At 35.6% G+C, this 27,261-nt stretch overlaps 2 protein-coding genes across 2 annotated transcripts; one reads left to right on the forward strand and one right to left on the reverse strand.

Moving 5' to 3' along the window:
• Window positions 1–479: 479 nt before the first annotated feature.
• LOC137410510 (coadhesin-like) lies at window positions 480–25,618 on the forward strand. Its single transcript, XM_068095938.1, has 9 exons — window positions 480–605; window positions 5,072–5,229; window positions 15,163–15,421; window positions 18,769–18,939; window positions 19,701–19,871; window positions 22,763–22,936; window positions 23,115–23,297; window positions 24,157–24,282; window positions 25,230–25,618. The coding sequence occupies exons 1-9, from the start codon at window positions 539–541 to the stop codon at window positions 25,373–25,375; spliced, it is 1,455 nt and encodes a 484-aa protein (XP_067952039.1). The 5' UTR covers window positions 480–538; the 3' UTR covers window positions 25,376–25,618.
• On the reverse strand, window positions 16,388–18,059 carry LOC137409371 (uncharacterized). Its single transcript, XM_068095558.1, has 2 exons — window positions 17,946–18,059; window positions 16,388–17,226 (listed from the first exon to the last, which is right to left on the reverse strand). Exon 2 carries the CDS (start codon window positions 17,217–17,219, stop codon window positions 16,764–16,766), a length of 456 nt encoding a protein of 151 aa, XP_067951659.1. The 5' UTR covers window positions 17,220–17,226; window positions 17,946–18,059; the 3' UTR covers window positions 16,388–16,763.
• Window positions 25,619–27,261: the final 1,643 nt, after the last annotated feature.

Genomic DNA, 27,261 nt, shown 5'->3' on the forward strand with positions numbered 1-27,261 from the left:
TAACAAACCTTCCTCAGTTAGTCTTCTCTGCCGATGTTAACCAAACGGCAGCTGAGCAATGAAAAATATTGCTTCTAAATTATGGCTTCTCGGTAAATGGATGATTTGCTTTTGTACCTAGACTCAGGCTTATTCAGAGGATAACTAGCTACACGTAAGGCAGATGTCCCTACTAGTACCTCTATAGCTCTTGTAGTCCAACGTCGGCATGCATTTTTAACCATTTTCTCAGCTTGTGAAACAGTTTTAATGCCAACTAATTTTAAATAGATTGCTGCGCTATCAGCCACTTTGATCTCTGTTTTGAGAAATAAATGGACTGACCAGGATGCGTTGTGAATTCAATTATCTAATCATGTATGCTATTATAATCAATGAAACTTGTTTGTAAGTGGCTGATTCGAGAGACTACGCACTAGCTAAAGTTTTCACTCGCTGTCTGATTGTTTACACTGCACCCTCATTAGTACTCCAACACGTCAATGCTCAAGTTCCCCGCTGCCATTCATTCACCAGTCTCATCGCTGACTCTTCTACTATGGACTCGGTATGGAATATGAAGAGTTTTTTGACAGCTTTCTTCTTCTTAGAACTTTTATTCATTGGTAAGTTTATCAGGGATGCTTTTGAGTAGCTTGAAATCCAACATTTCAGTAGAGATTCTTGACAGAGTGTGGGTCTAATTGTATAAAACAGTGTGAGTGTTTTCAGGTTTGAACATACATGCTGATCACCTATAGACTATATAACACACTTTTTAAGCAAATACTGTTCGCTTGAAAAGTTTGCAGAAACTACATTCCTTTAAAACTTAAACAAACAAAATCTATAAAAAGAACAATAATTTAAATCCAAAGTGAAACCGGTTGTAAATAAGATATTCAACTGTTTGTTCAAACTTTGAAAATGTTGAAAAAAACCAAAATCGTTTATAAATATGATGAAAAAGGAAAATGTGAACTAAATGAAGCAACCTTTCTGTGTTCAAACAAATTGCTGAACTTCCAAGGTGGTGATCCTTGTAAAAAGTTTTTCATCAACATTAGAGACGAGCAATATGTTTGCTAGCTCAATATTTCAAGCCATCCTAAATCTTCACCAGATACACACACATTAGGTTTGGTAGATATTACAAACTACTGGAAAAATGTGTCGAATCTATTTACGTGTCAAAAAGAAACCTTTTACTTAGGATATGCTGTTTTTCATATGTTATTGGATGAATTTTGTAAGGTAATGTGACTTACTCGGCTGTATTGTCCAGGGCTGACTTGAGGATATTTCTAGTCTAGTCATTGCTGACATATGCTGCTCCTTGTTATCTAAGCTAATACTCCATAGTACGTGTAAGTGTATATCTATGTGAGCTCATATTTTATCTCCCAGCACTTAATGTGGTTAAACTGTCTGGTGAGAGTGCCTTGTACACTTATTCACACTGAATTCAGCTGTTTATAGAAGCATTTAGTACAAGCTTAAGTACTTTACTGGATACTCATGAACTATGTATAAAAGCATAAATATACTACATGTATGTATAAAAGCCAAATAAAACACAATAACGGAAAAATGTGTCAAACCTATTTACATGTCACAAAGAAAGCTTTTACTTGGCATATATGTGGTTTTTGGAAGTTTTTCTAGCTTTTTTAGTTGTTTTTAAAAACACCCTAGGCAGGCTGTTCTTTGTAAAAGTGATTAGACTAGTAGCGGTACAAAGAAGACAAACAGTAGTTAGTGTAGGTGTTATAAGTATATAATTGACTAAATTGATAATTTTCATATCTTTTTCCTTTAATTCACACTCAAATTACTTTTATAAGACTTGCAGGGAAGAAGCAAAGAAGAAGGATAAATATTAAAAATCTATTACGAACCATTTACTGAAATAAATTTTAAGTATTACAATCAATTAAACTTTATTAAAAGGAAACCGGTGCTGAATGGTTTACCAAGTTACAAGCTTTTTATGAAGAAGTTTGAAGCTTGATTTGCTAAACTCTGAGTAGTTCTGGTGTTTATGCTGATGTCTATGTCTATGCTGATGCCTCGCAATAAGGTTACCCTTTAGGTTTGTTCAACTTCATTTCTTTGAGTAGTCAGCCTGTTATTGACAGCTGCTGTTGGAGTTTGTTAGACTCCCCATACATTCTTATTGCCAACTAGACTGTTATAAAGCATCGAGTCAAAAAATACATGGTTCTAAAAGGGCAAGTTAAATTTTATCAATGCTAGTTATCAAAGCTAAAGTACGGCTATAGTTTTTAAAAAACAGTTTGATAAAATATTGAATTACAGTCAAACTCGGATAACTCACCCTCGGATAGCTCGAACACATGGTTAACTCGAACAGATTTGTTTGGTCCGTTCCCACGCAATGATAAATTGCTTTAGATAACTTGACCTTAACATCGTTAACTCGAACAGTTTTTTCCCAACCGCTACCGAGACAGTTGTTATCGCTAGAGAATATTACTTTATTCGAAGCCATAGAGATAAACATTAAACTTTTAGTAGTTCTTTGGCGTCGTTATTACTATCATCGGCAAAATAATTTTGTTAACGACTTTTCTAAAGGTTTGCGAAAAATCAAATTTTACCAAACATTCGCTTTGCGATGGCAAGGAAAAGTGAGATAACCTTTGGATAAACTTAAAGAAAAATCGGCAAAATTGATCTTGGTTAATAGGCTAAAAAAAGATGTCCTTTTTTCTGAGCGTTTCAACAGCGATCAAGTTATGCCAATTTTATTCTGAAAACGTCCTGGCAGTCACATCACCTAAAACAACAAACAAATCTCAAGTGATAGAAAAGTATCTATACTTTCTGATACAATTTTTTAAAGCTTTACATCAGAAGCCTTTTAATTTGCAACAAGCCATCTATGCATTTGATTTATATACAGTTTGTATATGTACATGTATCTACTAATAAATATATGAACTTGTGACAGTGCTCTGATAACTTGAATGGTCTGATAACTCGAACACATTCGCTCGGTCCCGTGAAGTTTGAGCTATCCGAGTTGTCCTGTATTTGTATAAATTGCTGTTTGAACTTTCTGATCATACACTAAACTAGAAATTCCACTGTCATACAGCCCACGACCAAAGTAATAATGGAAAAAAGAAAGGGTACTGCTGTTTGTTGAAAAAGTAGTTGTCAGCAGGAATTGACAAAGTATAGTGTAAATGAGAGTTGTTCGAGATGATATAAAATAAATTTGAGGGAGCACCATCATCATCTGGAAACAAAGGGGCTGCCAAGTCCATGTCATTTACATCGCCTACAACATCTACTAAAGAATTCTCTGAATCAGGTGAGTTGTTATTATTAATTTGAGTAGCCTGTTGTTGAACATTAGCATTTGATGTTAATGGTTACTGTGAGGACCTTCTATTTATCCTACTATTGAGCTGTAATAATTGAGAGACACTTGGACGGCCACTGCGTGGTGTTCTGGAAAGTTGTATGTCCATGGTAGTTGTCAAGTTGTTTTGAAATTAAATTCAAAAAGTCAATTATGCAAAACAAAAGGTTGTATAAAACTCACACCTAATCTACTATTATCTCAAACCTATGTTTTACAACAATAAAATAGATATTAATTAAAGCTGTAGGCCTAACCTACTGTACTGTATGTAATTTAACAACATCAATAATGGAATATGTTTATTACATCTCTGAAATGCAATATTAGAAGTAAAATGGCAAGCTGCTGTGTAATATACACAGTTTGAAAGTTGGTTGTGTTGAATGTAGAATGGTTTTGATAGCGTTCTGTAACAAAAAGCGAGCATCAGAATTCACGCGCCTGGAAGTTTTCTGCAAACTGGAGCAAAATAAAAAAATGTTCTCGTCATAAAGGGGCATTGTAGTTTGGCCCTAGCTTGTACATAAGATGTAAAGAATTTTGGCTAACGATCTAAATAATTTAATGAAACCTTTGGTAATTGGACAAATAAAACATAGGCTGATAAACTGTGTACCACAATTTCGTACCTGTAAATCGGTCTACGCCTCAAATGGTCTACGTTGATTGCAGAAACTTTCGGATAAATAAATTCAAATGATTATTCTTATAATTAAATCTTATAATAAATTAACAAAATCGAATAATTATTTCTATAATTAAAAATTTTTGCAAGATATTAAAAACGGAAAGATATTAGAACCTTCGGCAATTGGACAATGCCATAGACTGGTGAAATGTGCACGTTTTTCTTGTGAAATATGCACGACTTAATGGTTCTACTCTCAGTTGCACAGCTTTATCGGCGTTTCGTTGGCCGGTCTAAATTTTGATTTTAAAAGGCTTGTCAGACTTTAATATCGATATTAGGCCAAATTAATCTGTCTAGTTATGTATTATCCGATCAAATGAGTAAGTTTTAGGATATTGTCTACAAATTTCAAAGACTTGGTAACATATTTAAATAGGTTTATATGTGTTTTGTACCGTTATTATACTTAAACGACTCCAATGAAAAATGGTTAAATTTGTTGATAAGATTTCGGTACGAGGGTTTGCGACAGTGTTGATGAATAATTTTTGTGAGTTGTGTGCACATATGCATTTATTATAAAGCTCTCAAACAATCGCTTCGCTCGTATTTGGTCGTGGGATTACATATAGAATTATACAAATTTAAAAGAATTATTCTTAGTGTGCATATGATAAACTAACTGCACTTGTTGGTGGTGCAGGCAAGTTTGCTGCATTTTACATCACATTTAAAATATATTTCCATAGTGGCCGCCTATTGTCTCAAGAGCCCTAAGGTTGATCGTTATGAGTTATGACACGACATATTTTTTAGGTTGAGAGGTCTTCTCCTTCCACCTTTCAACTCATGCCATTTTATGCCATCTCTGTTCGAGTAATCCTGACTGAGGCTCTTCTCTCTGCAACAACAACATTTGTTTTCGTTAACAAACAAAACTTTCTTTGACAGATGATTTCTCCTTGTTATGTATACATTGTGGTTTTCTCTATATAAATATATTATTGATATTGGTTAGCATTCCAAAGAATTTCCACAAGTGCATAACCGCAGGCATTAAATTTTAGTTAAAGGCAATTTACACTGTTTCAAGAAGATGCATGAAAGTGGACCACCAGGAAAATCGGTATGTCGAGGTGTCATCTATAAATCTCGTGACAGACCGTTCCGGAGTCCCAATGGCTGCTGCCGTAATGGAGGAGTTGGTTACACAGAAGATCCACTAGTAAGTCATCTATTTTCAATTCTTGGGAAGGCAGGATAGTCGGTTCTCTCAACCTGTTGATAACAGTGGAGGGAGGGGAGTGCTAGAGCACCACCATAAACTAGGGCTAGATTATTGTGATACTTTGATTATTAATATCGTTTACTCTGTATCTATAGTCTAAATCTTACCCTAATTTGACACAAAGTTATCCATCGCTGAGAACTGTGTTCTGTAGTGCTAGACTCTCTCTAGCTGAACGTGATGTAACAAAGACATGTACACTGACCAGTCTAGATCTGTACTGATGTTCTACAGTACTGACATGTATTGTAGCACATCAGTACAGGTCAACTACTGCTGTACAGTAGCACTGTTAGTACTACGTTTATAGCTTTTTTGTACTGCGTACCATTCACTCTAAACAACTAAATGGTTTTGGGCTTCTCCATTGATGTAAGGTGGCAGCAGGTGTCTTCAGTGATGTAAGGTGGCAGCAGGTGTCTTCAGTGATGTAAGGTGGCAGCAGGTGTCTTCAGGCTTTTAATTATTACTAAATAGTTACTGACAACCATTTTCCTCATTAAAAGGAATTTAAATATTTTAAAATAAATATTATTGCGGAAGATCTGGGCATTGCAAGCTGTGTTAATTTATAGAAAAGCAAAAATATTTTCAATTTTTTTCAGTTAGGTAATTTTGTTGATTAAAAATTGCCACGTGCTGTTGTCTATCAGTACAAGGAATATTGTATCACGATTGCAAAAACTTAAATGTCAGTAAAGTTACGTATTACCTGAATTCTTTTTGTTTTGTCAAATTCGTAAAAATATTACAAAAGGAGCACACATAAAATATTTTATTTTAGAATTCATTATAAATATATCTCAATTTTTAAAACAATTTGCTATATGATGTAGGTTGTGGGCAGCAGTAAAATGTGTAGTCAACAGCATTTGGGCTGACCATCGCCTGAAGGCCAGATTAAGTGAGGCAAATCCAAAATTGCTTTTGATGCAGATCTCCATGTGGGAAAGTTAATGCCATATAAAGTTTGCGAAATGCTCATGTTATAAATCCTATAAATGCAATCACATTATTAGGATGTTTGTATAATTTATAGGAATAAAAAGTCTAACAGTTATAAGCACACTCAAGACCAGGAGCAGAAACCATAACGATTTTCTGTGGTCAAAGGAACTCATCAAATTTCTTTCAGGTTGCTGACCTGAGTTATTTAGAATAAACAGAATCATAATCAGCTAAACGATTTGATAACTTCAAACTCGAAAATATTTTTAGTCTTAGTCGGTTTTGCTGGAAGCTATCAGTCTTGCACTTTCAATCAGGTCTAAGGTAATAAGCAATTGCATTGAAAGATGCCCATTGCGTTATAAACTTTATTAGGCATAACATTTGATTTGCCCTTTCCTTTCTAGAAAATTTGTATACTAGTCGGTGGAGATTTTGCGTAAGACTTCCTGCAGATACTCTCTTTTATAAACAGAGCCAAATAAGCATCAGGGTGTTGGCTGATTTTTAGCAGAAAAATGAGATAATTTTTTTCCGGTAGTATGCTACGTCCTGAGTTCAGACGATGTATTCTCTTTTCCCAAATTGAAATAAGCAGAACAGGCTACATTATCTCCAACAGAACAAAAGATTGACATAATATTATTTACTGTAAAATTCCATACAAGTTTGAAAGTTGTATGTCAAACACCTCACACTAATGCTCAGACCACAAAAATCTCATGTTTTTTATGTGTTTTATGAAATGCTACTAAAGATGAACCACACTTAATATTTACTATCATCTACTCTTTGCTGACCACATCTTAATCCCGATTTGTTGGCATGTGATATTGATCTTTATACAGTTATTGCTGTACATAGATAACTTGGAATAATCTGCAAAACCCACTTGAAGTAGGAATATATAGCATATTTTAAGGCAAGCACCTGAATAGGCTGTCGAAATATTGACAGGTTGAAGGAAGTATAATTGCCATAGCATAGATCTTGGTTGTGGGGTATTCAACGAAAGAAAATCTTTAAGCCACTCACCGCTGATATCTGATTGCGAGTAAAAACTCAGTGCATGCCCTTCCGGCTTGTTCTGCACCGGATGGTTTGTGGATAGTTATTGACAGGCTTTTTGCAGGGTTAATATTTGCTGATGGGGAAATGGTGTTTGTAGCAAATGACAATCACAGATATCAATTTATCATGGTTACAAGAATGCTATGGGCTGTTTGAGAAGTGTGTTCATTTACCTCTTTGTAACTGGTTGCGAACTCAGCCCTCTTTTTGATATAGACATAAAAGGATACTGTAGCATTGAATAGAGACGTTAATCAAGGCAGTCGAGCCATTGTGTTACAAATTAACCCGTCGAACCACTTTTGTCACCAACTTGGGCTAGAAAGCAGTTTTATGCCAAAAATACTGGGCATGGAATCAAGCGCGTTGCACTGCTTTTACTAGCTTTTTCAAAGAAGGTACACAAAGTGATACTATTTATGAAATACATAGCATTCATGTAGCAAATGAAGTGGAATTTTAATAAAAAATTAAAAAACATTTGAGTTCTACAAAACATCCTCTATACGACAGCATAATGCTTCACAGAACAGGCTCTCGTTGCATCATATGACCAGTGAGTTGACATGTTGTCACTACTAATCATGTAGTCCGGACAACTGCCCTGTTAATACATTGTAGTCCGGTTCTGTGTCCTTAAAACATATACCGGGTCGTATCCAATTACCCTCCGGTAATCCGATTTAATAAATAAGACTGTTGCTGATAAAATATCTGTATTTTATCGTATCGTGTCTAAAGACCAACTGCCCTTCATAAAATTCGGGCCTCTTTTATGTACAAACAATTGCGGGTAAAACTTGCCCGGACACGGAGAAACGAACTAAAGGCCGTGTCGGCCATAGTCCGTGTTCCGGGTAACAATGACATATCGTTAGTTAAATATAAGAATATATAGGCCTACAGTAATTCATATAATTTCGTACTAATAATTCGTACAATTTAAATATAATTCACATACTACTGTTATTACAAAAACAAAACTTAACATAAATGAAATGATAAGAATGAAAGTGTTATCGCGTGTTCTTTTAGTTGCCGTACTTCTTTGTAGATCGGCAGCTGTCGGTTTCATTACGCATTTCTTTACAATATAAAGTAAGACCTATTCAATAGATGGTAAAAATATACATGTGGGCCTACAAAGCAATATGTTTATAATAATTATTATCAATCAAGCTCAAAATTCTAAGAAATATATAACTTTGCTATTTTAGAGCTGTTTGTCACTTTTGTTTACAAAAATACATGCATATCGCTATTAAAATGTTGTATTTAAATTGTTTACACCAGGAAAAAAATTCAATTTAAGCAGAGGTTTATCAATTTCATATATCAAGTGCTTTAGTCCTTGCGTAGTGAAATCGTCACCAAATGCTCATTATTTTACTGTCTCGTGTCTCGAGTCTTGAATTTTTACAAAACAGTGTCCCGAGTCTCGTCTCGAACTTAAAAAACCTGTCTCGTTCCACCTCTAATGACCAGTGTGTTGACATGTTACTATACAGAAAAGTTGTGTATGGGAGTCATATGACCAGTGTGTTGAAATGTTGTTACTATACAGATAAGTTGTGTATGAAAGTCATATGACCAGTGTGTTGACATGCTGTCACTATACAGAGAAGTTGGGTATGAAAGTCATATGACCAGTGTGTTGACATGCTGTCACTATACAGAGAAGTTGTGTATGGGAGTCATATGACCAGTGTGTTGACATGTTGTTACTATACAAAGAAGTTGTGTATGAGTGTCATATGACCAGTTGACACGATATTGCACATATAGAAGTGCGTGTACACTTACATAACCCCACGTACACATACACAAGTATGTTGTGTATACACATATACAGGTACATTTACACATATGCATGTGCATGTACACATAAATGAGTGCATGTACACATATACAAGTACATGTACACGTATACAATATTACAATTACATGCTCACGTATACAAGTGCATGCACACATATCCAAGAACAGACACACATATCCAAGTACATGCACACATATAAAAGTACATGCACACATATACAAGTACGTGCACACATATACAAGTACATGCACACATATACAAGTACATGCACACATATACAAGTACATGCACACATATACAAGTACATGCACACATATACAAGTAGATGCACACATATCCAAGTACATGCACACATATACAAGTAGATGTACACATATCCAAGTACATGTACTGTAAATTTAAAGTTAACTTACATGTGACTGAAAAAGCATAGCATGCTTACTTTATATCTTCATGTGATTTATCTACATGGTGGTATGTATGGTATGCATGCACATTACTTTGATAGCCTGTTTATAGCCACAGTACATGTTTATATTCATCTCCATTGTAACTTTTAATGAACTCTGAGTGTTTGTTGAACATTAGACAGCTGATCCTAGTCATAAAAAAACAGCAGCTACTCTCATTCCCTCCTGAAGTTTCTCGAGGCAGTATAGCAAGAACACTATGTTTCCTTCTTGCAAGTCCTCTGATAGTGGACATTGGCATAGTTCACTGCCAACTTCAACTGACATGTAGAGTATACAATGTCCATCTACAATTGGCAAGTAGAATCTACAATGTCCATTTTGAATTGGCACGTAGAATATACAATGTCCATCTGCAGTTGACTTGTAGAGTCTACAATGTCCATCTAGAATTGGCATGTAGAATATACAATGTCCATCTACAATTGGCATATAGAATCTACAATGTCCATCTACAATTGGCAAGTAGAATCTACAATGTCCATTTTGAATTGGCACGTAGAATATACAATGTCCATCTGCAGTTGACTTGTAGAGTCTACAATGTCCATCTAGAATTGGCATGTAGAATATACAATGTCCATCTACAATTGGCATATAGAATCTACAATGTCCATCTACAATTGGCATGTAGAATATACAATGTCCATCTGCAGTTGACTTGTAGAGTCTACAACGTCCATCTATAATTGGCATGTAGAATATACAATGTCCATCTACAATTGGCATGTAGAATATACAATGTCCATCTACAATTGGCATGTAGAATATACAATTTCCATCTACAATTGCTATGTAGAATATACAATGTTCATCTACAATTGGCATATAGAATCTACAATGTCCATCTACGATTGGCATATAGAATCTACAATGTCCATCTCCAATTGACATGCAAAATATACTTTACAAAGTGCATCTACAGTTGGTCAGAGACAAATAAAATTACTAAGAATTCTAAATTTGTATTTGACTTACAAAGAATCTCAAAAGACACAGTGCAGTACATAATGACGAGTGTGTGTATGCAAATGCATGTATTCACATACAGGTGCATGTATCCATATACATGTAAAAGTGTATCCATATAAATGTACAAGTGTATCCATACACATGTAAAAGTGTATCCATATACATGTAAAAGTGTATCCATATACATGTACAAGTGTATCCATATACATGTAAAAGTGTATGCACATTTACAAAACTACATGTAGACATCTTGCATGTACCATGTAAAATATTTTTGATTATTGGCTTGGCTAGTTGACAAGACTTTCCAACACTTGTATGTGCTGTGCTGCCTCATTGTTAGCCCTTTACTATGGTGGTTGATGATGAAGCCAATGTTATGTTTTCTTTAGTTTCCTTTCCATTCTTTTGATTGATAGATAAACATGCTGACTCCACTGATACAGTGATTCAACTCTCTGAAGAGAGGTCATAGTCTTGCATGCAATATTACTAACTAGTAGCAAATGGTGCAAGTTATATGTACACTAATATTACAATTAACTTATTAAATTATAGCTTTTTGCTGTCTGATACCTCTGATTTAATCAGTACGAAAAAGCGTATAAAACGTTTTTTTAGCTTAAAAACGTGTAAAGGTTTTTTAGTGTTTAATCAATGTTTATCACAAAATCTATGAACATGCCTTATCCCAAACTTACTCATTTCTGCATTTGTGTCACAGGTTTTAAAATCCTGCATAAACTATACCCAGAATGTTTGTATTTATCCTTCTACACATATGACAAACATCGATTTTTATTCCGTGCCACCAACATACTACATCCACCATCATATGTTTCAGCTTATGAACTTTCTTTTACTACAACCTACAATTCCTTATCCACTATCACTACAATTCATTATTCATTATCTTGACAGTCCAATACTATTAGATTACCAACTTTCAAAACACATTTGTTCAACTCACTCAATAATTCTTGATAGCTGTTTTTGATTTTACTTGTTTTTTTTGATGAAAAACACCCTTTTGTTGATAATTACCAATGCCAATAAAGAGTTATACACTTTACGTGGTTTAACCGACCTTTGCCTTTTCCTTGCAAGGATCGATCTGATACAAAACTTATTTGAGCCATTTGAACTGATTTAACTCATAATATGTGACTATTAGAAAACGTTTTCTTTTTGCTCTGTATATTGTTTGCGATTTTGTTATTTGTCGCAGCGAACAAACAAGAAACCATGTGCTATGTGTAGGTATTTGTGCAACGCTGTTTAGCATGTGTGTGGTCAGATGCCAGTGGTTAGATGATTCTAAACATAAAACACATCTATATAAGTTTTTCCCACTGGTCGTCGCTGGCGTGAGAAGTCATTAATAGCCATCGCCCAATACAAAAATTAGGTTGATCTTTTGAAGGATCGATATTGCTTACAAATAAACTTTCAATATTTGTCTGTCAGTTTATGGCACTTTATAATATTGACTTATTTTAATTAGCTACCTGACCACCTTCCTGGTAGTAATAATTGTAGGGGGGTTGCCAGAGTGAGGTCAATGTTGGTAGTTTACGGTTCTATTTTTAAAATGTTTGTTTTTATTTTACAATTCCACCTTTTAGTTTCGTTGTTTATAAAAACATCTTGTGATCTGGTCTAATCACCATATTGGTTGCTAGCAATGATTTGATCATTTTTTGACAATGTTTTAGTTCAAAATTTTTTTGGTCGGTTTTTCTCATGAGCAGTATTTTTTTGATCAACTGTGTCTGTGACGAGTGTGTCATTGAATTTTTATTAAAATTAAAAACAAAGTTTATATAACAACCTGGTATTACAGTAGCAGCTATTTTAATAATTGACTTCTCATTGGCTGATTATAGCTTATCCCTCGCCATTTAGATTTGCAATGCATTTCATTTATACCAAATACAAATAATTATTTTAAAAAAAAACATCATTGTTACTTTTATTATTTTCATCATTTATATTCCTACTTCTATTATTAAATCCGTTACTTTTTCAATGGTTTGTAAGTAGAATCAAGTCCAATTTGATGTTTCAACATATGTAGTTTGCTTGACGCTTGGGACAGAATCAAAATGAGATTTTGACATGCACATTACAATGTATCAGGCTTTGTTTTAACTTGATTTTTCTCTCTTTAATATTAGTTATTAATTTTTCCAACTTATACTTCTTTCTCACTTCGCAGTTGCTCTGGCCTGTTGAATATCTCTCGAGTGTAATTCAGCACTTAGTACTGATATCTTGCAGAAGATAAAGAGATAAGATCTAAACCGAAGTTTAGTAGTTTCAAGTTTTCTTTGTAACAACTTTTGTTTTTGTATTTATGACACCACATGGCAATTACCTTTTGTATTAAATTTTTTGTGGCCCGTTTTTTGAAATAGCATGACTACTTATCTTTTTGGTTTAATTTTCTTCTCTGGAATCACTGCGGTTTGGTTTTGTGCTTTTGCACTCTTCAGTTACCTGCGAAGTGCGGAAGCATGAAACAGAACTGATTTTGGAGAGAAAAATCAAGCCACAAAAGATATAATAAACCTTGAGCATGCAGTCGATGTTTATCAGTTATACTTCATAATATTACGATAGTTGTTCACACTTTATGTCGGCTTTTGTGAGCCCAGTAAAAGATTACTTTCGCTACTGAGTTCCACTCTTAGTTGAGGTGTGACTAAACTAGGAGGTTATTATATAGATCTTTACTGCTCAACCATGACTAGCTATTTTAATTGCTTCATTGAAAAAGTAAAACAGTTGCACTGTTCTGGTTACTAAATGTACCTGCTACTAGCTGTCATTAGTCTACGTGGCTGCCGTTGCTGATATTATCATACAAGGTTTTTCTCCTAGCAATAATTAGTTGAATCACACGCAAAAGAGTTTTCTGTGAATTCCTTTGGCAAATACGTAAAAAGTTTGCAATAATCGAATAACATTGATTTGTATTGGATCGCGCTAAGTATGGAAATATTACATGGATACTCTGTTTATACCAGTATTGGGTATAAAGACACGCTCCTGGTATATCTTCTCAACTAATAGTCCTTTCAAAACTTTCTCCAATTGAACTTTGTAAAACCTCTTTCCTAGGTAAGCTAAAAATAAAATTATCCTAGTAGGTGGAAGTTCGCCCGGCTAAAAGCCGAAATGAAGATGACTGATTCTAACAAATGAACTAAACTGTCAACATGACCCTGTAACCTTATCAGCAAAGCTGTCAGCATGTTTTACTCTGATAGGTGATTAATTACTAACTAGTATGTTGTTTTTTCGAAGTTTCAAGCCTGTTCTTCATCCTAATTGTGGCAATAACGATTTGCCGTTGCCGGTATCGCCAGTCAAACCAGGTCATGATCCAGATACTTTGATTCTGGAAGTGCATTTGACAAGAAGCCAGTGTACAGCTGAGCTAGTAACTAATAATTATTGTATTATTTGGCACAGTACCATACATCTGCTCATCAAAACAATGAAAGCTTGAAGAACTGTTCTAGTGCCAAATATTCTTTTCGATTGATGTGGAATAAAACAAATAGATTTTATTTACAGTTGAAAAACTGCTGACTAGCATCAACTGTGCACATGACCAGCTTAATACTCTTTAAATACAACGTATGTGCCAATAGGCACGAATAACCTGAATTCCTAAAATGAATTTGTATCTGTGATATGTTGTCTGATAAGCATGTTTCAAGCAAGCTAAGTCTACGCTTCATTCTCTATCTTATAAAGAACTCATGGGTTTGTCACATATAGTTCTTGTGACAGAGAGGAAGGGGGGGGGGGGCATTACCATCACTGCTTCTGTGCATTGTGCTACAGCAATTACCAATTATATGCACCAAGACGTTTATACGGAAACCCCGAAAAGTGTTCCCAATGCTACTTCAAAAATATTAATCGCCAAAATCAACTATAACGAAACTTCCTGTCAGAACATAGCTTTAGTTCTAGGCTTGTTGCCTATCTCAGTGAGTACAGTTGATATACTTTTGGTATATTGTTAATATGGTTGAAATACTTAGCCTGTGAATCCTACAGAAGAGTGTCAGATATGAAAGATAACTTTGCGCTTTGTGAGTGACCACCTAGTTCTGGTGTCTTTATGTGCTCCTTCTAGAACACCGGAGGTACTCAACCAATATTATAAGTTTATTTTAATCAAATGTCATAGATTTTGATAAAAAGAATGCAATTTAGACCATGCTGCAAATACACTTGGTGAATCAACTTTTTAAATGGCTTATAGACTACAAGTTTCCTGATACTTACAAACAGAATACCAATGTGGCATATTTTTATGTTTGTATGTAAATGAAGATAGGCTATTGGTGTACATACAAACAGGAACCAGATCTGCTCAAAAGAAGGGCTCAGAGCGTCATACAAATATTCTACTTGTTCTTTATAATAATTTTTGAACAAAACGGCCTTGGCCACCTTTTTACAATAAACCTTGTGAAATAGGAAGTCAGCAATCTTGCCACCAATTTTATTACATCAACATTCCGTTAATATTGCCAATATTTGCACAGCATTAAATGAATTACACTCTAGGTAAAAATGGGAAAAAGAGGCCTGAAGTACGAGTGCACATTATGTCCCGGGGCACAATTACCTCCAACTACAGCCTCCCCAGTAGCAATCACCACACCGAGCACTGTTGGCCTAGAAGGCTGGTCCGAGTGGAGTGCGTGGTCTGCCTGCTCAGTCACTTGTATGGTCGGATCTCGAGGAAGAGAGCGGACGTGCTACTCTACCTGCTCTGGGAGATCTACAGAACAGGAGCCGTGTGTGGATGCTCCTGATTGCCCAGGTTGGTTTCTTTTAATATAGAAAAATAGCTCTGCAGAAAGGTGTTAGCAGTCATAAAGCATACCACTATTTCATAGTGTAAGTCTGTAAGATGAAGATGTCATTGCCTTTTTACTAGGAGAAGCTACTTCTTAATGTCCTACAAGGTTCTTAACCTTGTAGGACATACTAAACTCCACCGCTTTCATAGAACCCTTATTCATTGAAAACTTAAATATGATTTTTTTTCACACTCAAGGCAGGTATATGTTTTACTGGTGCACAAAATAAACCGTGCATTAACATGACTGTGCTCAAAGATCACAACCAATACAATGCTTGACCTCACAACAGCAACGAATTACATATCTTTTTATAAGACATGGCCTTGTAAATCTATGTGCCCTGAGAGACTTCCACCAAACACCTGAGACTGAATCACCAAACCCCTCGGGTTGGATGGAATCCAGGTTATGAGCTACAGTACTGAGAATATGCTCTTTCAGAGGCAAGCAAAGCCAAGCATTTAAAGGCATTATTATAATCTCTGTACAAGTCTGCTCACAAACAAGCTGGAAGAGTATTGTAGAGCTAGACGTTACGACTCATTCTTTTACGAATTGCCTTTCAAAAATGAGCTTCTTCTTGTATAGTACAGGTATTGTTAGCTTGTATAATGGGACATCACGCTACATCAGGTCAGGCTTAGAAGAAGAGCACTCTATCGCGGCCTGGCAATGGTAAAGCCATTTAATGGTTAGCGTAATGCATCAGTGCATTCCACCATTTCAGTATTTGACAGGCGAGGAAGAGATGCTACTTCGTTTCTGCCTACACTGTAATCTCTCTTGCAGTTGTCGAATTAATTTTTAGTCGCTATGGAAACGACGGCTTAAAAAGCTGATTAACGCAGCATTATGGAATCTTGTTCACCCGAAGTAACCCTTCAAGTATAAATCGGATAAAAGCTGGTCTGTTGGACATGCTGTCTGATTGATATGCTCTGTATTGCGCATAAAGGTACAGATGCTGCTAGCAATTCTTCATCATACTAGCCCCTTTACTATTACTAACAACAACTACATGTATATAATTGAAGCGAGTGAGCAGTCTTTATAAAGACGCTCTGCTCTAACTAGTTTGGCCCTTGGAAAAAAACTTAATTAACGCTGACACACACAATCTTATATATAGGTGGGACAACTCTGATTATATATGAAAGTGAGCACCAACAGGAGTTTAGCTAAAGTTGACTAACCACTGATATAACAAAAGTTGAGCTATGCATTTATCTCTAGTCCACAATGCTAATAATTGACAAAAAACTGCTAAAAAAATCATTCCAGAAGAAACAACTGTCGCCTCTACTCTTGTGAAACCTTCTTAGTAGCTGTATCATCATTGTCTATCGGCACTTCGATGGTTTCGTAGTAATAGTAGTACTCATACTCTGGCTCCTTTTCTTTGGGTGGTTCGACTGCATCCTCACCTTGGGCAACAACTAGCACATCCATTGTTTCCTTGCGCATGAGCCCAAGGTTGTACAAGACCTGGTAGAAGTATCCGGAAGCGAGAAGGGCAACAAAGATGCAGATGGATATAATGCTGCAGAGGATGGCGATAAGGGCGAGGGTTTTAGCCATGTCGGCCAAATCACCAGCCGTTTCTGGACGGTCATCTTTCCACGCCCGACCAGACTTGAGTGCGACTAACACAGCGATTAGTCCAATCGGAAAGCAGATACACATGAGCGTAGAACAGACAGCCCATGATAAGTTTGTTTGTCGTTTGGTATAGACAGTCTTGCTGAGGCGTGGCATCTTTCTCCTGTAACACAGGCTAAATATGATGAATATATGAGCACTAGTCATGTAGGTGAGCAAATACTGCGCTCAGTAACAGTATAAACAGGTGTAAACTATATTTAAACTCTTTCAACTAAGGTCATAACAGGAAAGGATAAAACTACTAAACTTTTATTACTAAGTTTCCATCCAGCATTATGTAGCTACACACCCCCCTCTACCATATGGTCTACAATTCCACCTTGGAAACAGCCATGTCACTCTCATTTTCTCATGATTCAGTGTCACTGTGTGGAAGCTACACACCGATGCGATGCACCATCTTTGTGCCATGGAAACAGCCTCAGCAACTAATGGCGTCGCACTTTTGCATGCGCATAGATTTTGGTTGACCTTGACATAAGGCGTCGCTCAACCATTGCTCAACTATAATAGTGCTCTATGGAAGCACAATCTGCTTATCTACCCAACCAGGCGTCTCTACACTACAGCTGTATGGACACTTAGTATATGTTTCACACTCTAGTGTGACTGAGCTTTTTGATAAAGAGTTTCTTACAGTAAATTGACTAGCAGTATTTTTTTCAAACTAACAATTTTACTAAATTTGTTTAAATAAGTTTGAATCCTTTTTTCAACGATGTAGGCCTATACAAAGTATTTCATAAGCTATTATAGCTTTACAGTGCAACAATATTGAACTTCAGCTGAAAGTCTTCAATTTGATGTTCAAACACCTACCTTGAGGAAAACTACCAACTATCTCCGGTTCCTCTTCACTCCAGACACTCTCAGTAACTATCTTGACCTCACCTCTACAAGCTTTGTTGCAGTTGATACCACACCTCATCTAATATATCACTGTCAATAGGCGTGTGAGATGGTTGGTCACCATGGTTACCGCTTATCAGTTAGAAACTGCAATTCTTAAAGGAAATACGCAGGCATTGCAGAACTGCGATCTCTGAGTAATAAATCTATTAATAGTTTGAAACTTGTATGAAGATAAAGAACAAGATAAAATAGTAAGAAGATAAACTGCTGACACTAAAGTAAACTTACTGTGAGGCTGATATAAAAAATATTCAATTTTCAAATGCGTTCTCTTCTACTGCTAATAATTTTTAGTATTGAGTATGTTTTTTGTACAAACCATTACATTACATTTTAAAGCAGAATTTAGGAAAACCGAGACAGATTGCTCTATCTTGAAATCTCTGCTAACCCCACAGAAGGTAAAATTTTTTCATAGATTGAACAAATTTATAATCTGTAAAAAGTTTCTTTTTCATTTACGGTTGTTGAAAAATGTTGAATGTTCTCCCATAAATTGTAACACCCAGCAATAAAAATATTATCGGGTTATGGTTGAATAGCTACATGAAATTGTCACAAAAATTTCTCTGAAAAAGGTTAAGTTTACAACAAGCAAATGAAATTGTATTAAATCTATTTTTTGAGTCCAAACAGCTCTAATTGTCAATGAGCTTAAACCAAAGAAGCAACTTTGGCCAAAAAGACAAAAAAATACTCATTTAAACTATTTATTAAAAATCCTTTGTAGTCGATGGTGCTTGGGGTCCGTGGAATGCGTGGAGCACCTGCTCAGCCACCTGCGACGGAGGAGTTCGATATCGGGGTCGTCGATGCAATGACCCAGTACCTAGTAACGGCGGCCTTAACTGTCCCGACAATGCTGAAGAAGTCGAAGAGTGCGCTGTACAGCCTTGTCCGGGTAAGACAACTCTCAGTGCTACACAAATCAATGCTCGTGCTCAGTGCTTGCAAATCTACATCATCATCATATTCCAGCGTATCTTATTTCAACGAGTGGTCTTTCTAAATCTTTGCATCTTCCTACTTTACCTACATTTACATGCATGTTAATTGTTTATTTTACTTCAATGAAACATTTTAAGATCCTTTATGGTTTGTGTCTTAGTTTTTTACAGGGAAATTACAAGTTTTCACCTCATTTCAACTTACGTAATATGAACGAATTGCATACATCTAACAATTATTTTGAAAATATCATTGCTAGCTGCTTTAACAATCTTCCACTTGATATCCGTTCTCTTGGCAGATCGATTTGAATGGCTGACTGCTGCCATTTTTTCTGTTTTTGTTATTTTATTGTTGTATACCGTTAAAAACATTCCTATTCAAAATTAAAATTAAATTATTGGCAATAAAGTAATATATATATTTGTATTGAAATTTATCATACCTAGAACTAATATCAGAGTGCTCTGCGTAGAATGGAGCAGTATAAATTAGTAGAAAATTAGATAATGTACTTTTGTACAAAAGATAAGTACACTATCTAATTTTATACTAATTTATATATATAGCCAATACGGCTAAATATGAAACCATTATGAAATTATACCCTAGTTATGAGATCTTGCTAAAAGTCTTTTCACTAGTTTTTGTCACATTCATCACGATATTTCCGCTGTAACTTTAATGTTGGCCTAATCAGAAAAAAACTTTTAGTGGATGGTGGTTGGACTGATTGGGTCGAATACCCCTGTTCCTCAACATGTGGTAAGGGCATCATCGTAAGGAACAGAACTTGCACCAATCCGACGCCCCTCTACAACGGAGCAACATGCCAAGGGTCTTCGTCTAAAAGCGAAAAATGTCGAGGTCTACCAAAGTGTCCAAGTATGTAATATTTTTTCTTCTCAGTTAAAGAGAACCTAAGGGGGTCCTACCACACAAAGCTGTCGTCAGAATAGTCACTTTAAAAATCACTGTCGTCACTTTTAAAATCACTGTCGTCACTTTTAAAATCACTGTCACCTTTTTCAAATTGGTAACCAAAACAACCTCTTTCTTCACATTCGTTATTTTAATACAAATATCTATACTGGTGGCACTGGGTTGCGTTAAAAATCTGAAACTCGCTAGGTTTAAACTTCTGCTAACCAAAAGCATGGCTCAACCAGCGACCTTCACAAACATATTAGTGATGTTTGGGAGCGTTGCTGATTACTCCGCGAAGAGTGACAGCCGTCTTAGGTTTTTAGAGCTATATTTCTTGTACTGAAAATAGACCGAGATTGCCTTTAATAATCACTGTCAGTCACAGACTTGGAAACGGATTTGCTGTCAATGTCGTGGCATTTCATTGCTTTAATTATTGGCAGTCTATAAATGCTGGGCCAGATGCTTCAAACCAAAACTAGTGAAGTTTCGGTTGACCGTGGTGATTTATGAACAAATAATAAGTTAGTAACGGTACGGCAACACGTAACAAAATTTCCGTTGGTTCTAACCAAAATCACGAAATGATTGAAACACACAGAATTATTCTGCGCTGCTAGAATCGTGCTAGCGAGCACGATCTCAGCAGCTTTTGCAATTAGTATAGTCCAAGAGACGTATAATGACACACAATAGTAAAAGTATAAGTGCAAATCAACATAGTACACACGATGCAACTGCTTAGATTGCGTTATTGAATGCATTTATTGTTTGGACGCTATAGCTACAATTTGTTTATTTTTTAATTATATTTCCTTTTTAGCAGCAAAAGTTTTGCGGTAGAGAATGTCGACATCTCTAGCGCAAACAAGTCAGTTGCATCGTATTTACTATGATAACTTTCTGTAATAATTTTCTTGTGTGTCGCATTATGTTTTCGGACTACATATATCTTAAAATTTGCTCAAGTCGTGTTCGCTAACTAAAAATAGCGTGACTTGGACAGTTTTATCGTGTGTTCTATGTTGAAATGCTTTCGTATTTTTATTGTGTGTCACGGTACATGTCTTGGACTATACTAATTGCTAAAGCCGCTAGAATCGTGCTCGCTAATAATTTGTTTAATCTGTTAAAAGCGTTCGTCGACGAACTTGGTGGGCATGCACAGCTCAAATAATTCTGTGAATTTTGACCGATTAATTCTGCGTTTTTCGTGATTTCGGCCAGAACTCCGAACCAACGAAAAATTCGTTACGTGCAGCCGTACCTTTAGTAATCTTATTTACGCAATCCTCGTCACCTACATTGGTAAATGGTGGTCTCGTCTGTCACTTTTTAAATATCCCTGTCGTCGGGTCGTCAGAATCGTCACAAAACATGGGAGGACCCCCACCTAAGATTGTTGCTTCACAATACAGCATATATTATACAGCCTATAACATAGCATATATTATATTATATAATATTATATATTATATTATATTATATATTATACTTATTCAGCCCAGCTTTTGGCTGCTTGTACTGGCATCGTTAACGGACATCTGATTTTTTAAAAACCCAAATGTAGGTCATATTTACTTACCTTCAATCCTAAAGGACTCATAAGCAACTGTTCCCTTATAGTTACAAGCAGTTTTAATGGTACTGCAATTCTGGTGTAACCATAAATTATTGGATGTATGGTTAAAAACCTTTTCACAGCTAAGAAATAATCGTAGGTTATAGTACGATGTAGCGTTAAATTTTTAACCCTAGTTGTAAGGACGTGAGAAAGTTTTATTTTCTAACATATTTAAAGGTTGACTTGCAACAAAATTCACATTACAGTTATTTGGCATCAAAAGATTCACCATGCCTTACTCTGCTGTGTTGTAGGTGCAAAATATGTGGAAATGTGATTTCAAGCTCTTAAAAGCTCAAAAACGAAAAGCCGCCGTAGATTGGAATCTCTTTATTTCTCTGACGTAGTCATTACAGTTTGGTTATCGTCTTGTCACGTGATGTTCTCACGTGAATTGAAAGGCCAATAAAAAGCTCAATATAAAATTTATCGTAGCACTAGTTTATGACAAACACTTCGGGTTTTACCGAAGACCCCGTATCAAATATAGATGCTCACTACTTTACAGTTTTGTTTCGGCATTATCTAATCGTCAAGTCATAATCTGATCATGTGACCCAATACTTCGCAAATAATTTTTGCAGCACTTTTCGATTATCACAGGTAACCAACAGGCTCGTCATGATTATTAGACAATGATATGTACTCATTCGAGCTAAGGTTGAAAAGTTTAACAATTTTCTACCGTAAGTTATAAGATATCAGTGCTAAAAGTGACAGCATTACAATGACGATAAAACAGACGCGTAAGACCAATAGACATAATTTTATTGAATGCGTGAAGTATATTTGTGAAAATATTTCAACGAATGAGGTTGCACGAAAGTGTAAACAGAAGCCATCCTGTAAAAACTACATTCCATTTGAGCCATTTTGGAAAGCGAATCCAAACTACAGCGGTCTTGTGTGGCTGCGATTAACTGTTCGTTTTTTAGCTTTTAAGAGTTTGTAATCACATTCCCATATATTTTGCACCTACAACACAACAGAGTAAGACATGGTGAATCTTATGATACCAAATAACTGTAATGTGAATTTTGTTGCAAGTCAACCTTTAACATCAAGGAATTAGCAGCATTGTATAGCATGAACAGCTCCTGGAATTGCCCACAAGAAGCTTACTCAAAGGTATATCTAGTACCACCAATACATCCTGAGGCCTGTAGAACACAGGTGTTTAAATAGGCCGGCTAACTTATCTATGCATTCACTTGTGTTATTGCAGTCAATGGTGGTTGGACTCTCTGGAATGAATGGGGCCCCTGCAATGCTTCTTGTGGTTCAGGCGTCTGGGAGAGAGTGCGCGAATGTTTAGCCCCCAAACCGAAAAATAAAGGAGCCGACTGTGTGGGATCAGCAACAGATGAAGAAACCTGCTATCATCCAAATCCTTGCCCAAGTAAGCAACTAAAAATGAACGCGAGTTTCTTTCAAGAACAAACACTAACATAGTCTTGTCAACCAGAACACAAGTTAATCCAAACTTCTGTAGTTTATTTGTTGCCACCCATCATGCATCATGCATCAACTCTTTATTTTTTCAAGTATTTAGCATTATTCTTTTCTTACTACATAAGCTGATGGAGGCTGGTCTGAGTGGGACCCGTGGGGATCATGCTTGGCTCCACCATGTACCGGAGAACGAGGGAACAAAACTCGTAAACGCACTTGTAACAATCCCCTGCCAGCACACGGAGGAGCGATGTGCGAAGGATCTAACAATGAAACTCAAGGCTGCATAAATAATGAACGTTGTGCAGGTAAAACGGTCAAACTCCTATTTACAAATATTTTATTCTATTTTTTTTGAGTTAAAATTAAGTTTTTAGTAGTAATTAATAAAAGTAAATAAATTTATTTTATTTTATTTAAATGATAAAGTAAAATTAATTTACTTTACCTATTTTTTGTTAGAGTAAAGTATGCTGTGAGTTACTATCACCTCTATTTCCAAACCTATGCATCATTGAGCCTGCATAGCCGATTACGTGTCTCTAAGGTAAAGCACCGCACTAGCCTTTTTCGTTGTCTGTCACTTTATGGATTTGAGTTTTTACATATAAGTTATTCGTTTCCAATTTAGTTTATTTTTATAGTTTTTCTAATGTATTCGTTTTAATGCCTTTTGTAATATTACCCACAATATTTATTAGAAGTTATAGTATTTCTTAGAGTTATGGAGTGAAATTACCAGTACTAGCTGTTCAATTATATGACAGTTTCGGCATATGGAGCAGATCTCAAATTGGATTTATTTTGTCTGTACAGAGTAAATTGTGCCTATCAGCTACATGTCTATCTGTACGATCAACGTTTTTTGTACTAAACAACCTTTAGCAAATTTTCTTTTGGTGCTTTTAATAAGCACCAAAATAATAACTATTTAATAACTTTTAATAACTCTGCATGTAGATATAATAACACGCTACACATTGTTACTATATGTTGTTTATTACTCTCAGGTGGCAAACACAAAAGTTCCGTTGTTTTTTCTACATTATTGAACAGTTAACAATAGATTTCAGCATTGCTTGCGGATGAACAACTGAATGAAAATTTTCATTCAACCATTTTTTCCGTCTATGATGATCAGCAAATTAATCACATACCCCTTTGCAGTTGATGGAGGTTGGTGTCAATGGTCAGATTACTCAGCCTGCAGGCCTTCCAACACTTACTCATTTAAAGTTCAAACAAGAGAGTGCAAGTGCCCACAGCCTGACAACGGTGGATTGCCATGCAGTGGTACGAGCTTTCACTACCTGTTTTACTAAGGACTAAAGTATAACTAGCTCTTAGCAAGTATATCTACATGTAGAAGTGACTATAGAAATTATCCTCTCAATGCACTCGCATTTTTTTTTTTAAATAATCAGTTTTTTTCATAAAAAGTGATGGATTATGTTCTTTCATGCACAGCATAGCCTCTAAAACAGTTCTTTTTCATGATTAGTCTATTCTGAAACTAACACTGACCTAATAACACTGCCTAAATTATCAAGTTACTGAGAATGAGATATTGTGGAGGCCTCACAGATGGTACAGACTTTTTCGCAATATTTTGGTTAAGTTAAGCATTGTCTACAGATGATAAGCAACACTAAAAACCATTGCAAGGTTGTTAGCATGATGGGTCATGCATGATGTAAGAGATTTTTTCCTTACGGTTACATTTTGAACCATAGATTATCTTACAAAATCACCGCATTCCTGGCTGCGACTGATCTCTTTTATCTGAGCTTGAGAGCCAAGGTAGAATTGGCGTTAGCTTCGAAACAAATGAGCAGCACGTGGTAAACTCACCTTGTGAACCATTGCTTCACATGTTGCCGGCGTGGCATAGACTAAAGCTTAGCAAATATAAATACGATAATTTCACTGAAACAAAAACCTAAAATATTAACTATTATCTAACTAAAAAACTGTTTGGCAGTTTACGCCATATTCATTGACAGAAACATTGAATTTAAAGGGTGCCATGTTATGGTTACATAAGCTTGTCATGCGAGCAGGTCATGCAAGTTATTACTTTTTGAACTGAGAGTAAAATCTAATTGATTTATTCCACATCAATGATAGGAAATATTTGGCACTGAGACAGTTTTTTTCTGTGCTTTTACTCATTTAGCCAGCTGGTGTATTTTGAGTGAATATTGAAAGTTTTGATTTTATTTATGTTTGTTAAATTTTAGGCATTGATTATCAGACAGAAAATTGTCTAACAGATGATGAGATACGAGCCCGTTGCATACGGAAGCAGGCAAATGATTTGGAGGAAGATTATACGTCGTCGGGATACTTGATGGACGATGATTATGATACCTACTATCCGTGCTAATATCTATGCTAAGTAGTAAACGACTCGCTTTCTACTAGATGCATATAGAATCTCGCTTTACAGATGTTATTATTCTCACAGCACGTCTTGTACTTTTCTTATTATATCTATATAGAATTTTTTTATATAAGTTACTTAATCTGCTTACGTCATTCTAATACGAACTTTTGTATCCTATCAACTTGTACAGAAAATTCACTTTGGTTTATTTAATAATCTACAATACATGTAAATACAAGAGTATACTTCTATCGAAACCTAGATAAATCACATAATAGCCTTCAATATAATTTATGAACATAATCTATAGACTTATTGCATAGATTTTACACTTATTCTAGTTATTATTAAGATTAGCACGAGCCTAAACAATGTAAGCTAAACTTTGATTAGCTGTTTTCAATAGTCTTTGTTAGTTATTTAGGGACATGTCACATGTCACATGTCATATGTCACATGTCATATGTCACATGTCATATGAATGCATTCCTCATATTATGATTATTCTAGCAAAACTTGTCATTGTTTTGTCACTGTTTTAATCAAACTTTAACTGATTTTGGTTAAAAATGGCATAATCATGTTTGGTGAGGTGAGAGTGTTAAAACTGTAATGTAGTACGAAACCTAAATATTTGGTGTTAGTTATGACATCATTAGCGCTATATCGATGCAATGCTACTTTCACTTGGCAGGCACAGTGATGATAGTGCGTGTTCTTTTAGAAGCCGTAAAAAATATTCTCTTATATTAGATATCTACGCATATAAATTATGAGGGGGTTAGTTATAAGGAGCAACCTTGAGACATAAATACAATTGCTATCAAAGTCAGTGTCCCTAAAGTGATCAGCTTTACAAAGAACCTTCATGTTTACTAAACTGGAATAAGAAAGACATCATAAAATGTGAAACTGCAAAACCTTCAGTCACAGCCTGAAGCGCATGAAAACGCACGTAGCCACCACAAGAAAAGTTTAGTCAAAAATGATCTAGTGGTTATGAATGAAGAGTGGATTTGAATGTAACGAGCTTAAATCCTCGATTCTTAAATCCTTGATTTTTCATTGCTAGATTTCAATCGCCAACACTGGACACAGGTATGAAAACAAAAAGACCAATGAACCAATGCTGAGATATTATAAATATAATATGTATATATATATTATTTATAACATTATTGGCAATAATCTCATTCTAAGTAGAAATGTTTTTTAAATTATGCCATTAAGCGACAATAAAATGATATAATGATAATGAAATAAATGATACTGCTGTGATTAGGCCTACCATATGAGTGGTTGGTTTGAAGGCTTGCTTTCATTCGCTGTAGCCTTTGTCACCATCAGCGCTTTTAGGATGGAGGTAGCTTCCACCTTAGGAATGACTCAGTCTGGTGATGTTTATATTGCAGTACTATTATTCAAGTTAAGATAGCCTTCCATTTGGTAAATATAAGGGTAGATAACTCTTGCTACAATTTTAGTGCCTACTTGTCTGCTGCAACTAGCTTTGTACATGTAATACTGTATATATTTACACCAGAGCTATATTTACCCAGGAAGGCAATTATTTATTTGCCTCCGTTGTAGTCTGACTAACTGGATTCACAAGGTTGTTTTATCTATCGAGCCTCGAAGAGCTCTGGCAATAAAACTGATGTAATGGAGGCTATTGGTGCATTCACCACAACCCTGGTTGTTATATCTGTTGACTGTTTTGCAGCAGCGCCTAAGGTTTTTACACAGACATCAAAACATATAATTCCTCTAAAAACACAAATTGGAAACTGGTTGCAGATACAAAACCTATCCGAATTTGAGTCACATGGCAATTTAGGTAAGACTTGCGCTTTGACTTGATCTTAAAAAGGGTTATCTTGTCTTAA

Source organism: Watersipora subatra, chromosome 1 (assembly GCF_963576615.1).
Source record: "Watersipora subatra chromosome 1, tzWatSuba1.1, whole genome shotgun sequence".
Classification (NCBI taxonomy): domain Eukaryota; kingdom Metazoa; phylum Bryozoa; class Gymnolaemata; order Cheilostomatida; family Watersiporidae; genus Watersipora; species Watersipora subatra.